Source organism: Ostrea edulis, chromosome 5, assembly GCF_947568905.1.
Source record: "Ostrea edulis chromosome 5, xbOstEdul1.1, whole genome shotgun sequence".
Lineage (NCBI taxonomy): Eukaryota > Metazoa > Mollusca > Bivalvia > Ostreida > Ostreidae > Ostrea > Ostrea edulis.
In genome coordinates, this window is record NC_079168.1 from 40,241,098 (window position 1) to 40,255,063 (window position 13,966).

Below are 13,966 nucleotides of genomic sequence, written 5' to 3' on the forward strand. Positions count from 1 at the left end.
CCGGCAATTATTTGGTCATTTTTGAAAATTATTTTTGCACATCAAATCTTTCCACAGCCTTGGCATAAAAATGCATAATGACAAAAATTACAAATTGTATATTGATTGATTGAATGAATGTTGTTTAACGTCCCTCTCGAGAATATTTCATTGATATGGAGACGTCACCACTGCTTGGGAAACAATGATACATTTTTATAAAGAGAAATGTAAAATAAAAAATCAAAAGATTACACAAAAATGAAGAGTACAACACTAAGGTATACATTTCTGAGAAACATAACTCACATCCCCTGAGTTACAAACATACATAGCTGAAACTGAGAAATAACACGGTTGTAGTTTATTTTAAAACTAGCCTACATGCTTGCCTTTTATTATGCCAACTCACCGTGTGTACTTGGGCTGACTTCACATTCGTTTTTGTTATATATGGTAAGTGTTACTGATAACAAAGAATATCCTAATCCGTCTACTACATGTACATATATGCATGATCGATGTACATTATTAAGTGATAGTTAATGATTTGAAAATTGAAAAGGACTTCAAATTTGATTGAATAGGCATTATGATGCTGATTAATTAAATTATAGACCGGGACCATGTAATGCAGTTATTTTTTAGGCACAAATATTTTATCGGCAACGATCTCTCTCTCTCTCTCTCTCTCTCTCTCTCTCTCTCTCTCTCTCTCTCTCTCTCTCATGACGTGTACGCAGTTGCGTACTTGCATATATATAGGGAATTACGCGTCTGGGGACACAAGTGAAAGTAATTTAGCATTAGCCAAAATACTCAGCCATTTTGTGTATCAAATTTGGAATTTTACTAGCATTTTATTATAAACTAGCATTTTGTAAACATTTTCTGGGCAGGGTTTAAAAGTTTGCCATCCTATCATCTATATATGCCAGTAATGCCTGGTAAAGTGGTGAAAAAAGGCCCTCGGCCTATATGGAGCGCCAAATTAACATAAACTCAAATAATTGAAGATATCTTCAATTATTTGAAGATATCATCAATTCATTTGATGCGCACAACAATTTAATTAAAGATATTTTCAAATAATTAATGATATCTTCAATTCTGAATTATTGCGCTCATTAATTGAATTGATGAGAGCATTAATTCTTCTGCTCAATTGATGCGTGCTTTAATTGAATTAATGATCTCTTCAAATGAATTAATGATATCAATAATTGAATGCGCGCATTAAATCAATTGATAAGAGCAATAATTGAATTGATGCGCGCATTAATTCATTTGATGAGAGCAATAATGGATTTAATGCGCGCATTAATTTAATTATTGCTCTCTTCAATTGAATTAATGATATCTTTAATTCATTTGAAGAGAGCAATAATTCTTTTAAAGAGAGAAATTATATAATTAACGATTTCTTCAATTCAACATATCCACAATTAAATTAATGATCTCTTTAATTGAATTGTTGCTCTCTTTAAAAGAATTGATGCACACATTAATTCCTTATACAAAAGCATTGTAAATAATTAAAGATATCTTCAATTGAATTAAAGAGATCATCAAATTATTTATACCGAGCTCTAAATCAATTATTCAATTGTCTGTTCTACTATGATTCTTAAGGTGGCTATCTGGTCTACACAGGAACGCTCTTGTCTAAATCCTGCTTGTTCATCTCTAAGCATTTTGTCTAATTTTGCTTTAATTCGATAGAGTATATGACATAACAGGATTTTGCTTGGAATGGATAACAGGGTGATCTCTCTCCGGTTGTTACATGAGGAAAGATCACCTTTCTTTGGAAGTTTAATAAGGAGTCCTTTTCGCCAATCATCTGGAATTTGTTCTTCCTTCCAGATTCTGTTTATCAGGCGGTGAAGGGCCTCAACTGAAATATAGTCCATGGCTTTAATTGCCTCTGGTGGAATGTTATCAACTCCTCCCGGTTTCCCATTTTAAAGATGTTTTATTGCTCTATCTATTTCATCTCTTGTAACTTCTTCAATATTTATGTCTAGTGGTTGCCCCGCTTCTATGTCAGGTGGATTTGTCGGTGGTGGTCTATTTAGTACTTCCTGAAAATGTTCTTTCCATCTCTTAAGTTGTTCTTCAATCTTGGTTATTACATTTCCGTTTTTATCCTTTACCGGTGTATTGGTAGTGGGTGGTTTACCACTCAGCTGTCTGGTGATGTTATAGAGAGTTTTGATGTGTCCTTTACTACATGCTGTTTCTGCCTCTTGTGCTAGATGTTCTGCATACTTTCTTTTGTCTTTTTTACAATTTTTCTTCACCTCCTGATCTTTTTGGGTGTAGTTTTCCTGTGCTTGACGTGTTTGGTGTCTGGTTGTAGCTCTTACCACTTTCTCTTAGCTTGCCTTCTTTCTTCTACTCTAGCCCAAGTGTCATCTGATATCCAAAGTTTACGTTTGTTTTGGACATAACCTATGGTTTCTTCACATGTTTGTATAATGGCATTTTCTCCCATGTAGTATTGATATCTTGGTCTTCCTCTTCGATCGATAAAACAGAGAATCTGTTTTGTAAGGTTATTTGGTAGTTTTGTTTTGTAGAAGGTTCCTTTAGTTTTGCAACATTAAACTTTTTTCTCTTTGGTTCTATTTTTTTTCTTTGATAGCAGCTTTAGTTTGATGGTAGCCATTAGTAAGTGATGGTCTGATGCAGCATCGGCACCTCTTTTGTTTCTAACATCTTGCAGTGATGAGCTCCATCTGTGTGATGTAGCAATGTGGTCTATTTGGTTCTCTGCATTTCCTGCTGGTGATACCCATGTGATCTTGTGGCAGGTTTTGTGTGGGAAGAATGTTCCTCCTATCATTAATTTATTGACCGCACAGAAGTCTGCAAATAACTCCATTTTCGTTCATATTTCCTATTCCATGTGGTCCAGTCTCTGTCTCCCTCCCTACTCTATCTGATCTAGGTCACCCATGATGATAAGGATGTCACGCTTTGGTGTTTTATCTACTGTGGATTGCAATGCATTGTAGAAATAATCTTTTTCAGATTCTTTAGCCTCATTAGTTGGAGCATAGATTTGTATGATGATGGTTTTCTGGAATTTTGTGTCGAATCTTGCTGTAATTATTCTTTGTGAAATAGGATTCCACTCTAACAGTGCTTTCGTTGATGTTTTGTTGAGTAAGAATCCAACTCCTTTCTCATGTGGATCATTTATGTTTGGATTTCCAGAATATACGATGGTGTGGTCTATGCTTATTGTTGTTATACCAGATGTGTTCCATCTAACTTCACTTAAGCCTAGTATTTCAATGTTGTATCTATCCATTTCTTTAGCTACTTGGACACACTTACCACTTTGATATAGCATGCGGATGTTCCAGCACGCAATTCTTGCTGGATGTTTTGGTGAGAACAACTTTCTCGGCTTTTGCGTCATTCGTTGAACTCGTGTGTGTGTGTGTGTGTGTGGGGGGGGGGGGGGGGGGGGGGGGGTTACCTCTATCTCTAGTCTTTGAAGAGTAAGAGGATTTGCTTCTATGATTGTTTCTGTAACCGATTTTATCCACTGATGGGGGTTGGCCCTTCAGCTTCACCATATCCCTTAGTTTGACAGACTGTCACCCCACAAATTCCATATCTTTCGATATACCGGTAGGGTTGGATTTTGAAACCTGCAGAGTAGTATTTACATCAGAGTCTCTTTCTCCTAGACTGGTTGCTGACCATGGCTATTGAGTCCTGTCTACCCATGTTTTGAATGTTGTGAACAACTAACGGCTTTCAACGCCGGGTTTGAAATCAGAATTTCCCTTCTCTTATATGAATTGCCTTCCAAGGCTGAGGAGCTCCATCCACCCCAAGCACTGGTTTTAAGGCACCAGGGTCTAGCCTTTACCCCTTCTCCTGTTCGTTGAAACAGTTCCACCACGAGAAGGTCAGGAGCAGGACTTTGGTTGTCAGAGGCTATATTTTACGCACGCCCATAGGAGCACTTATTTGAAACTGGGTGCTTATCTCCAGCATCACCCCTAGGCATAACAACCTTAGGAACCGAACATCTCTTTATATGATCTTTGTAGACTTCGAAAAGGCTTTTGACAGTATCGACCACCAGGTACTGTGGGATATTCTCAAACACTATGGCATACCTCATAAAATCATCTCTATCATTCAACAGCTTTATGATGGATATAACTGCCAAATAGTTCATGATGGAAACCTGACCGATCCGTTTGATGTAACTACCGGTGTAAGACAAGGCTGCCTCCTATCCCCTCTCCTATTCTTGATGGTTATAGACTGGGTAACTAAAACAGCATATAAAAACCCAAAAGGTATACAGTGGACAATGCAAAACCGCCTGGAAGATCTTGACTTTGCTGACGATATATGTATGCTATCACATAGATTTCAGGACGCAAAAGAACAGACCATCAGTCTTGAATCAACAGCAAGACAAACAGGCATTCTAACCAATCCAGTAAAGACAAATATAATGACAATAAACACTGCTCAGACAGAGAAACTACAAATAAGACACAAAGAAGTAGAAAATATAGAAGAATTCACATACCTGGGCAGTATCATCAGCACTACAGGTGGAACCGACGAAGGCATAAAAGCTCGGAAAAGGAAAGCTCAACAAGCCTTTGCCATGCTAAAACCAGTTTGGAGAAGCACCACTTTGAGAATTAGTACCAAACTAAGGATTTTCAACTCTAATGTCAAGTCTGTCCTTCTTTATGTGTCCGAAACTTGGAGAGAAACATCAGCATCCATCAAGACACTCCAAGTCTTTTTAAACCGCTGCCTAAGAAACATCCTTGGTGTGAGATGGCCAGATACGATTAGCAACAAAGAACTGTGGAAAAGAACCAAACAAGAACCAATTGAGATAGCAATTAGAACAAGAAGATGGAAGTGGATTGGACACACCTTAAGAAAACCTAACACCAACATAACTAAACAAGCTCTAGAATGGAATTCACAAGGCAAACGTAAGAGAGGCAGACCGAAAAACACTTGGCGTAGAGGGATCAATGCAGAGCTACAGGCCATCAATAAAACATGGGGAGAAACCAAAAGAATAGCCCAAGACAGAAAAAAGTGGAAAGCTACTGTGGTTGCCCTATGTCCCCCATGGGGCGAAGTGGATTAAGTAAGTAAGTAAATTAATTATTGCGAGCAATATTTATACGACATCGATGCTCTCATCAACTGAATTGAAGAGAACAATAATTGAATTAATGCGCGCATCAATTGAATTGAAGAGAGCAATAATTGAATTAATGCGCGCATTAAATCGCATTAATTCAGTGATGAGAGCAATAATTGAATTGAAGCGCGCATTAATTCATTTGATGAGAGCAATTCAATTATTTGAGTTTATGTTAATTTGGCGCTCCATAGGCCTATGAGTTCATAGGACTTGCATTCTTTAAAAGTTTGGTGATTAATCCGATCCTAATATGGCACGCCATATTTATATTTATTCCTCTATAAATATATATTGTATAATCTATGAGATATTTTCTATTATTTGATAATATATCTATTAAATTTTATAAGATATCTCATATAATTTACAGTTTACAAGATACTTCATGAAATATAAGATATTTCATAAACTTTATAAGATACCTTGTATATGAAACACGATATCTTATAAACTTTATGCGATATCTTTTAAAAGATAGAAGTTATCTTATAAATTTATTTTCACAAGATGTCTTATAAAACATATAAAATATCGTATATCTTTTATAATATATCTCATTTATAAGCTTTATAAGATATCATATATATTTTAGAAGATATCCCATAAATACATTTTTATAAGACATCTTATAAACACTGAGATGTCGTAGAGCCTAATATGTCCAGATATCCAATATGCTTTATAAGACTAAATTCATACAATACTTTATAAAGTTTATAAAATATCTTGTAAAAATTCATTTATGAGATATCTGATAAATTATATAAGACGTCTTATAAAATATATAAGATATCATATAAAGTTTATGAGATACTCTTAGATTTAATGAGATATCTTATGTAGAAAAAATATAAGATATCTTATAAAGGGTAGAAGATATCTCCTAAACCTTAGAAGAGATCTCATAAATGAATATGTGTAAGATATCTTACCAGTGGCGGATTTAAGCCCCCCCCCCCCTAAAATTTTCAAATTTAAGGTAAAATGTATTAAACGATATAAAAAGCAACAATTTCTTCCACTCCTGGAGAAATAAATGACAAAATCTTTTGATTTATTGATTGACTTTGATGGGATAACTTAATTTTTTCCCAAAAAACCCCTAATATTTGCGTAATTTTATTAATTTCACCTTATAATAAAAAAATTATAGAAAATAGTACAAATGACTAAATAGGAGACATATTTCAAGCCCTGTAAAATCCAGGAGCTTCGCCCCCTGGGCCCCCACCAGGGCTTCGCCCTGGACCCACTGGGGGCCTAAAGGCGCCCCCCAGACCCCCTGCCTCATAAAGTGGCGACCCCCGTAACCGCAATTCCTGGATCCGCCCCTGCATGCTTACAAAATTTCTGAGATATCTTTAATGTGAAAACGGCGTGCCTTGTACCACGGGCACTGGAAGTTAATGTAAATATATAGCATATCCTTTTTTATACATGCACATGCTATATATTTACATTAACTTCCAGTGCCCGTGCCTTGTACGATCTCCAAGCTCCATAATCCGGAATACGTCTTTTTCTTATTCAGAAAATATGTTTTTAAATCCACAAATATTGATGACGTATTCAACGATCGTAGCGTGAATCTTAGGTTGGAAACTACGATGTCCAACTTTTCTGTAACCACAGGGAGAGATGGAAGTCGTTCCTTTGGTGGTATTTATACTTAGTCTTTTAGTCTTAACTTTATATAGTTTTAAAGCCACAACATTCTACTTCAAGGAAAGAATTGCAGTTGAAGATCCTTTGTGAAATAAATATGTATTTTTCTACAGTCACCAGTGTAGACCACACGTGCCTTGTTTAACTTTTAAGAAAACTGTATTTTTTTTTTCACTGCCAATTTTGAAGAAGACTCACTCAGATATTGAATACAATTTTGTTATTTTAAAGACAAAGACGAGTGACAAGATGTGTAATTTGTTCGAGTATCAAGCAATGTTTAAAGCTACCAGTATATCAAAAGTTATATCGTTGTCCTTCAATATTTCAAACAAATATATCGATCATTCGTTTAAATATGGTTAATGATTAGTTTTGAAAAATTGTAGAACATGATGATAGGTGGTCAGATAGTCATGGTGGTGGAAAACAAAGAAACCGTGGGCGCGGCGGTAGACCATATGGTGGGTACAGAGGAAACAGGGGAGGGAACTACAGCCGCGGAGGGTACCAGAGGAGGGGTATGTGTATAAAAAGGAACTGTGACATTGCCACATGTGTACATCAACACGGTGCATGCCAAAGTTTTTGTCTTACACAACACATTTGGTAGATGTCTCCATATGAGTGAAAGATTCTCAAGCGGGAGGTTAAACAACATACAACCCACCAACCACATTTGATACATTGTGCTACATCAACTGAATTAGTTTCTGTCAGACTTGGTAAAATGAAGACGTTTCCTATCGTCTGAATATAAGTGCCAGGGCTCTACATTAACATTTTTTCTTATTTATCTGTCTGCATGACTGGACAAGTTACTTTTTTCACCATTATCAAATAGTATTAAATTTGAAGAAAAAGACACCCCAGCATAACTTGATCATAAAAGTTTGAACGCTAGAGTTTTTAAAAATCACAAACATCATGTGTAAAGTGGTCTTCATTGTTATGGTTACTAGTAAAGGTAAGTAAAATGATTATGCAATATTGGAGAAGTGTCAAATCATTTTTAGTAGTTAACAGACATTCACTCATTGAAATCATGGATTTACAACTAGTAGAAAAAGAAGCAAGGATGACGATGATGAGAAAATTCAAGATCATAGATAAAGTACGAACAAAAAGGAGATTGATTTTAAGGAAAGCTGGAAATCCAAATTTCCAGGAATAATGGATGACGAGGGCAAAAGTGAAAGTAGACCATTGAGTAGATCAGCCTTAAGTCATGTCAATGTTATGTATTGTAACATTTGTCATAGTCATAGCAAATCTTTATGATTCCATATTATCCATAAATATGAAGTTTATACATGTACTATAGTCTTGATAATAAAAAAAAAAAATTGTAACTTCATTGAGAGTTGGACTGGTAAAAATTGCATTTTTGGACAAGGGAAATTTGTTGGCAACATTGATGGACAAGTGGATATTTTAGAGAATGTTGAGTCTAAATGTTTCAAATACATCTTTGCGTCATTTTTTAGCTCACCTGAACTGAAGCTTGTGTCCTTGGAGTTGGACCTATTTTTAAGAAAACTTAACCTATTGAATATCTTCTGAACTATTTAAGGAAGGGCTTTCATGTTTTGTGCATAGATTCTTTATGGCAAGGTCTTGTGAAAACATGGTGATTGGCCTCTTGACCTTTAGTATGACCTAGTTTTTAAAAATCTGACCTATATAATATCTCTTGAATTATTATATTTTGTATATAGATTTCTTATGGTAAGACCTTTCATATCACACCATGATCTATGTGACCTTAACCTTCTCCCAGAACAGCAAGGTCATGTTAGTCATATTGGTGTTGAGGCATCCTCTTGTTGTGTGAATTCATGTTCAGATATGTTGGAACCCTTTGAAATTTTTCAAGGTAATAAAGATTAAATATAATTCTTTTAAAAATCCTGTTTTAGGTAGTTGATTATTTGTGTAGTTTACACTTGTTGATAAACTGGCTTGGAGTTTATAAAACTTTTTGAGCACGTTTTCATACTCAAAACTCTATGCTTTAAATTGTACTCGTACTCAAAAGTGAAGGTTATAAAACTTTTTAAAAATTATTCTCACACTCAAATGGAGTACATACTCAAGATTTTTCAAGTATGTTTCAAAGCTTGCTCAGAGTTGTACTCAAAACAAACTTGGCTGAGTTTGAGTATGGTAAATTTTTTATAACCTCAAGGCCAATTATCTTGTGAATTTACAGTAATGTGAACAACTCAGCTTCTCAAGTTCATTCGCCGTCCCGGATAGTTGATTTCAAAACAAATCTGTCAATGATGACGCATCAAGGAAAGAACAATCACCGCGATTGGGCCAATATTTAAAGGGGCGAGAATAAAAATAATTTTAGATGGGCACACGTGTCTTTACACTAATGTGTCATTACATTATCTTTTAGCACAATGGAAGAGACTCTGCGAAAAGGGAAAACCAATACCAACTAAAACAATGACGTTGATTTTAAAATTACATGCCGAGGGTTTATTTTATGGTAAAATCAGTAAGAAATTAGGTGTCGCAAAGGCCACGTTATAAAATTGTCAATCATGGGAACTCTTGCACCGAAAGTGTCGCCAACGAAGCTCACACCGGATGTACTTCTGTTTATCGAGTATGAAATTAAAAAGAAATTAAGTGTACATAATAGAGAAATCAAGACAAAATTTATTAAGAAGACATATTTGTACCCCTGACAATGTACCATCGGTGTCTTTAATTTGTAGAGCTGCGAGAAATTTTTTGGGAAATGACTTTCAAGAAACTGCAAACAAAATCCAAGAGAAGTATATTTCGTCTGAACACAGGGGCTTGTCATCGTCTATTCTATATTTACAAATAAATGTTAATATAGAATAGAGAGGGTCAATTCGTGACGAGTCCCTGTGGTCTGAACACAAACGAAGTGTTAAAAACTTCTTTGCTACTGATTTTATTGCAATTTAGGCTGAGTCAGTTATATATACATGTATACATATATTTTTTTTGATGAAGCGAGTGTCGCGTTTGTACAGCCGGTAATCGCAATCATGGACATGCAGTTAGGGGTGGACCGGCGATATAGGTTCAAAGATACGCCAGTAATGCAACATTAACAATCAACCTTTGCTGTGGTTTATTATGACGTTATAAAAGGCGCGTCTAATGCTAACGAAATGCTGCATTTCTTTAATAATGTGTTACATGTACAGGAGAGGGATGGTTTGGGGAATTTAGTTTTTGCTAGAATTCACAGAACTTGGAGTTGTTCATTCAATTAACAGTATCTAGCGATGGTTACTTCCGAATTTCTTACGAAAATGTACAGTAAAAGACATCAAAGCATCCAATTGCCATGTGTTGAAAATAAATGTTTTCTCCAAGTAGAATATCTATTGATCTTATTACTTAATCTGACAAATTATTTTAGGGGTGAGATCAAATGTTCAATGTTTGAGAAAACTTGAGTTCGCATAGTTCTCACCAAGACACCCCCCCCCCCCCCCCCCCCAAACTAATTGATTAACAAGTAAAACAAATGAAAGTGTACATTGAAACTATTAAATATTTAGTCAGTTGTCTATTTTTCCCACTAAAGTGTAATCGATGTCGGATGACAGAAACATACAAGTTTTTACCCCCTCTTCCCAACTATTTGAATTTAGAAATTTTTCTGACATCGATCTTTTGATCTCGCCCTTATCCAATGCTTTGTAAGATTTCGAAAATATCCTCTGAGAGATTTATTTAAAAATAAAAAAATAACGATATGGAAACTGCGAATGTGAAAGAGACAACAAAACAAAAGCATCGTTCTTAAATGGACAAAATCGCCTATAGAAACATGTACTGAAATTTCTGATCACTTAAAACTGACAAGTATTTACAGGAATTTAAGGGAGTAACCTTTCAATTTTTATTAGGATATAGAGGCAACTGCGGATCCTGCCTTTTCCCGCAGCATTTTCGATCCCTTCTTTTTTCTTTTCAATATTCAACACTATTTGAATTCTGGGGTATTGTTATCCTGCCTTTTCTTTACATATCGGAGCCCGCCTTTTTCACCCTGTTCCCCCCCCCCCCCTTCCCATACCTATTGATACTGGGATGGATTATAAGTATGGCACGTTTATTCCAAAGATAAAATTTATAAGGGATCTGATAAAAGTTATATCTTCTAAAGTTTACGAGATATCTTGTATCTTTTATAAGACATCTTATATTTTTTTCTTTATGAGATATCCCATTACTTTTATACATGTAGATATCTAGTATATATAAGATAAACTTTACAAGACATTTTATTAACGTAATCTCAAATCTCCGTTGTCAAATCAAAACCGATATTGAATCTCACGCTACGTACGGTGCAACTTACATTGAAATCAAATAGTGAAACTTACACTTGTTAAGCACGAGATAATATAATGCCAAAGACTTGGGAATGCCTACCTATAATTTAACCTACCAATCCAAAGCGCTCTTTAAAATCACTCGGGGACTTTCCATTGAACTATCTGGAGCACGTCATGTACTTGCCGATATGTTTCGTTCACACTTACTGTAAATCCACAGTAACAGTTCCCTGTTTTAGGTAGTGGATGATTGTTGATGAACAGTTTCCTGTTTTAGGTAGTGGATGATTATTGATGAACAGTTTCCTGTTTTAGGTAGTGATGTGATTGTTGATGAACAGTTTCCTGTTTTAGGTAGACTAGTGATGTGATTATTGATGAACAGTTTCCTGTTTTAGGTAGACTAGTGATGTGATTGTTGATGAACAGTTTCCTGTTTTAGGTAGACTAGTGATGTGATTGTTGATGAACAGTTTCCTGTTTTAGGTAGTGATATGATTGTTGATGAACAGTTTCCTGTTTTAGGTAGTGGACGGGGTGGATACAGCAGAGGACGAGGGAGAGGAAGGGGCGGACCTAACCCCAGGAGTCGGTTAGATGAGGATGGAGACTTCAGCATGGATGACGATGGCACCTCCTCTTCCAGGGAAAGATTGTAAATAGAATTGTTTTCATTGAGGAATTTGAAAAGGGCCGATTTACAATTTAATGTCAATATAAATCTTACAGTGACTTTCTTGTGATTAGGAGAAGGTTATTTATATGATAGTCTAAAGATTCATATTAAGGTTATTTATATGATAGTCTAAAGATTCATATTAAGATTATTTATATGATAGTCTAAAGATTCATATTAATATAACCAAGCGACGTAGGTTTTATTAAATTTATTAACAACTAAAGGCAATGGCAGATCTGAAATTAACAAATCACACACCACATTACATATGCAACAAAATATACAATTACATAAATTCATATTCGTATTTCCCTTTAAAGAAGTCAAAATATTCCAATGAAATGTATATGATCGACTTTATTACTTTACTTCAAAAAGTAACAAAATTTATAGTCCTTGATCAAAAAAACGGTCATTTCATAGTAGAGAAATATACTGATAAAAAAATAGTTCAACGTACATAATTATCAATCAGTTAATAATAAACATTTCAAATATATACCTTAAGGTGTGGCACAACGGGCAGCTACATGTATAGGTCTACTCCCTCGAAAACAAATTTCCCGCACTGATGAAAAAGCCCGCGAAACTTATTTATAGAAGAAAAAGTTATTAAACTGGTTTTAGCTAGAGTGAGTGAATTCCTACAAACAACCTGGTCAATAGAATGTTGTGAATAGATTTCATTCAATTAATATAGCAGAGCTTAGTATTGAAAAATGTAGAAAATTCAATTAGATATAAAGATCACCCTGCCACATACTCCCCAGCTTTAAATTTAGCGTCTCGATAAATGAAAAACATTAATCAAATATAAACAGCCACATACTTCCTACTAATAATATTTACATGAAAACACAAAGCAACAAAAAAAGTTCATAATATCAGACATAATATGTATAGAATTGTCATCTTGAAACAGATTTGGTAACGTCACGGCGGTTTAATGTTTTCTGGCAGCCACCATCGGATACAACAGCTATAACGTTTCCTGAAATGTTCACTACGCGATACACAGTTGAATCCCATGAATCTTGTATTTTGTTACGGCCACGCACTTGACGGTTTCTAACATATACCTTGTCACCAATGTCCAAGTTCGGCTCGAATGCTCTACAGTCGTTGGTAGACTTCCGGTATTCCGCCATCATGGATGTACGGTCACCAGCTTTGTCGAACGCGTACTTTAGTCGGTCTTGGTGGTTTCTGATCCATTCATCAGTAGACATCAGATCGTCATCGTCGTCATGTAAGAATCCAAGTAGAAAATCAATCGGTAGTTTAGGAAGACGTCCAAACATAAGATGAAAGGGGCTGTATCCTGTTGTTGTATTTTGCGTTGCGTTGTAGGAAAATAGTAACTCTGGAAGATGTTTCGGCCAATGTCGCTTACGTTCAGGTGTAAGTGCCTTTAATAAGTTGTGGAGAGTTCTATTAAATCTTTCACATTGAGCGTTTCCTTCGGGATGATAAGGAGTGGTGCGTGAACGTGAAATCCCATACATCTTACACAATTGAGCAATGACATTTGCTTCAAAATTTCGCCCTTGATCAGAATGTAGACGATCCGGTACACCATACTTGTAAAACCACTCATTGAGAAGTACGTTTGCAACGGTATCTGCTTTTTGGTCTTTAGTCGCAACGGCTTGAGTAAATTTCGTAAAGACATCCGTCATCACGAGAACGTTTTCCTTACCATGTGCTGGCTCCAGAACGGTAAAGTCGATTGCCAGAATTTGTAACGGTTTGGAAGCGATGAGATGATTCATGGTAGTCCGAACAGCTGGTTGAGGCATCTTAGAAATAACACAACGTTCACAACGCTTACAGTAATCTTTCACCGAATTAAATATTCCCGGCCAGTAACATCGTGATCGAATAGCGGAGAATGTTCTCTCAATACCTTGGTGTCCTAGATTGTCATGACAACTGATCAACACTTTCTCATGCAACGATCTGGGTAGAACAAGCTGTTTTAAATCCCCTAACGTAGGATCTGCTACCACTCTGTAAAGTACTCCCTTGACAAACATCAATTTATCCCACTGCTGAATCAATGTAACCACGGCTCTCGGTAGTTTTCTCATT

At 35.7% G+C, this 13,966-nt stretch overlaps 2 protein-coding genes across 2 annotated transcripts in view; one reads left to right on the top strand and one right to left on the bottom strand.

Annotated features, from left to right (window-relative positions):
- Positions 1-2,914: 2,914 nt before the first annotated feature.
- On the bottom strand, positions 2,915-3,409 carry LOC125651175 (craniofacial development protein 2-like). Its single transcript, XM_048879759.1, has one exon. The coding sequence runs from the start codon at positions 3,407-3,409 to the stop codon at positions 2,915-2,917; it is 495 nt and encodes a 164-aa protein (XP_048735716.1).
- Positions 3,410-6,725: 3,316 nt separating this feature from the next.
- Positions 6,726-13,966, top strand: part of LOC125650320 (nuclear RNA export factor 1-like) — a 30,556-nt gene continuing 23,315 nt past the window's right edge. Inside the window, exons 1-3 of the mRNA XM_048878503.2 lie at positions 6,726-6,850; positions 7,246-7,377; positions 11,722-11,851. Of these exons, the coding sequence (XP_048734460.1) occupies positions 6,799-6,850; positions 7,246-7,377; positions 11,722-11,851 (314 nt within the window). The 5' untranslated portion in view covers positions 6,726-6,798. The remainder of the gene's footprint in view (positions 6,851-7,245; positions 7,378-11,721; positions 11,852-13,966) is intronic.

What these genes read in the sequence shown, in the direction of transcription:
- LOC125651175 (XM_048879759.1), bottom strand. Translation starts at nt 3,409, where the DNA reads ATGACGCAAAAGCCGAGAAAGTTGTTCTCACCAAAACATCCAGCAAGA.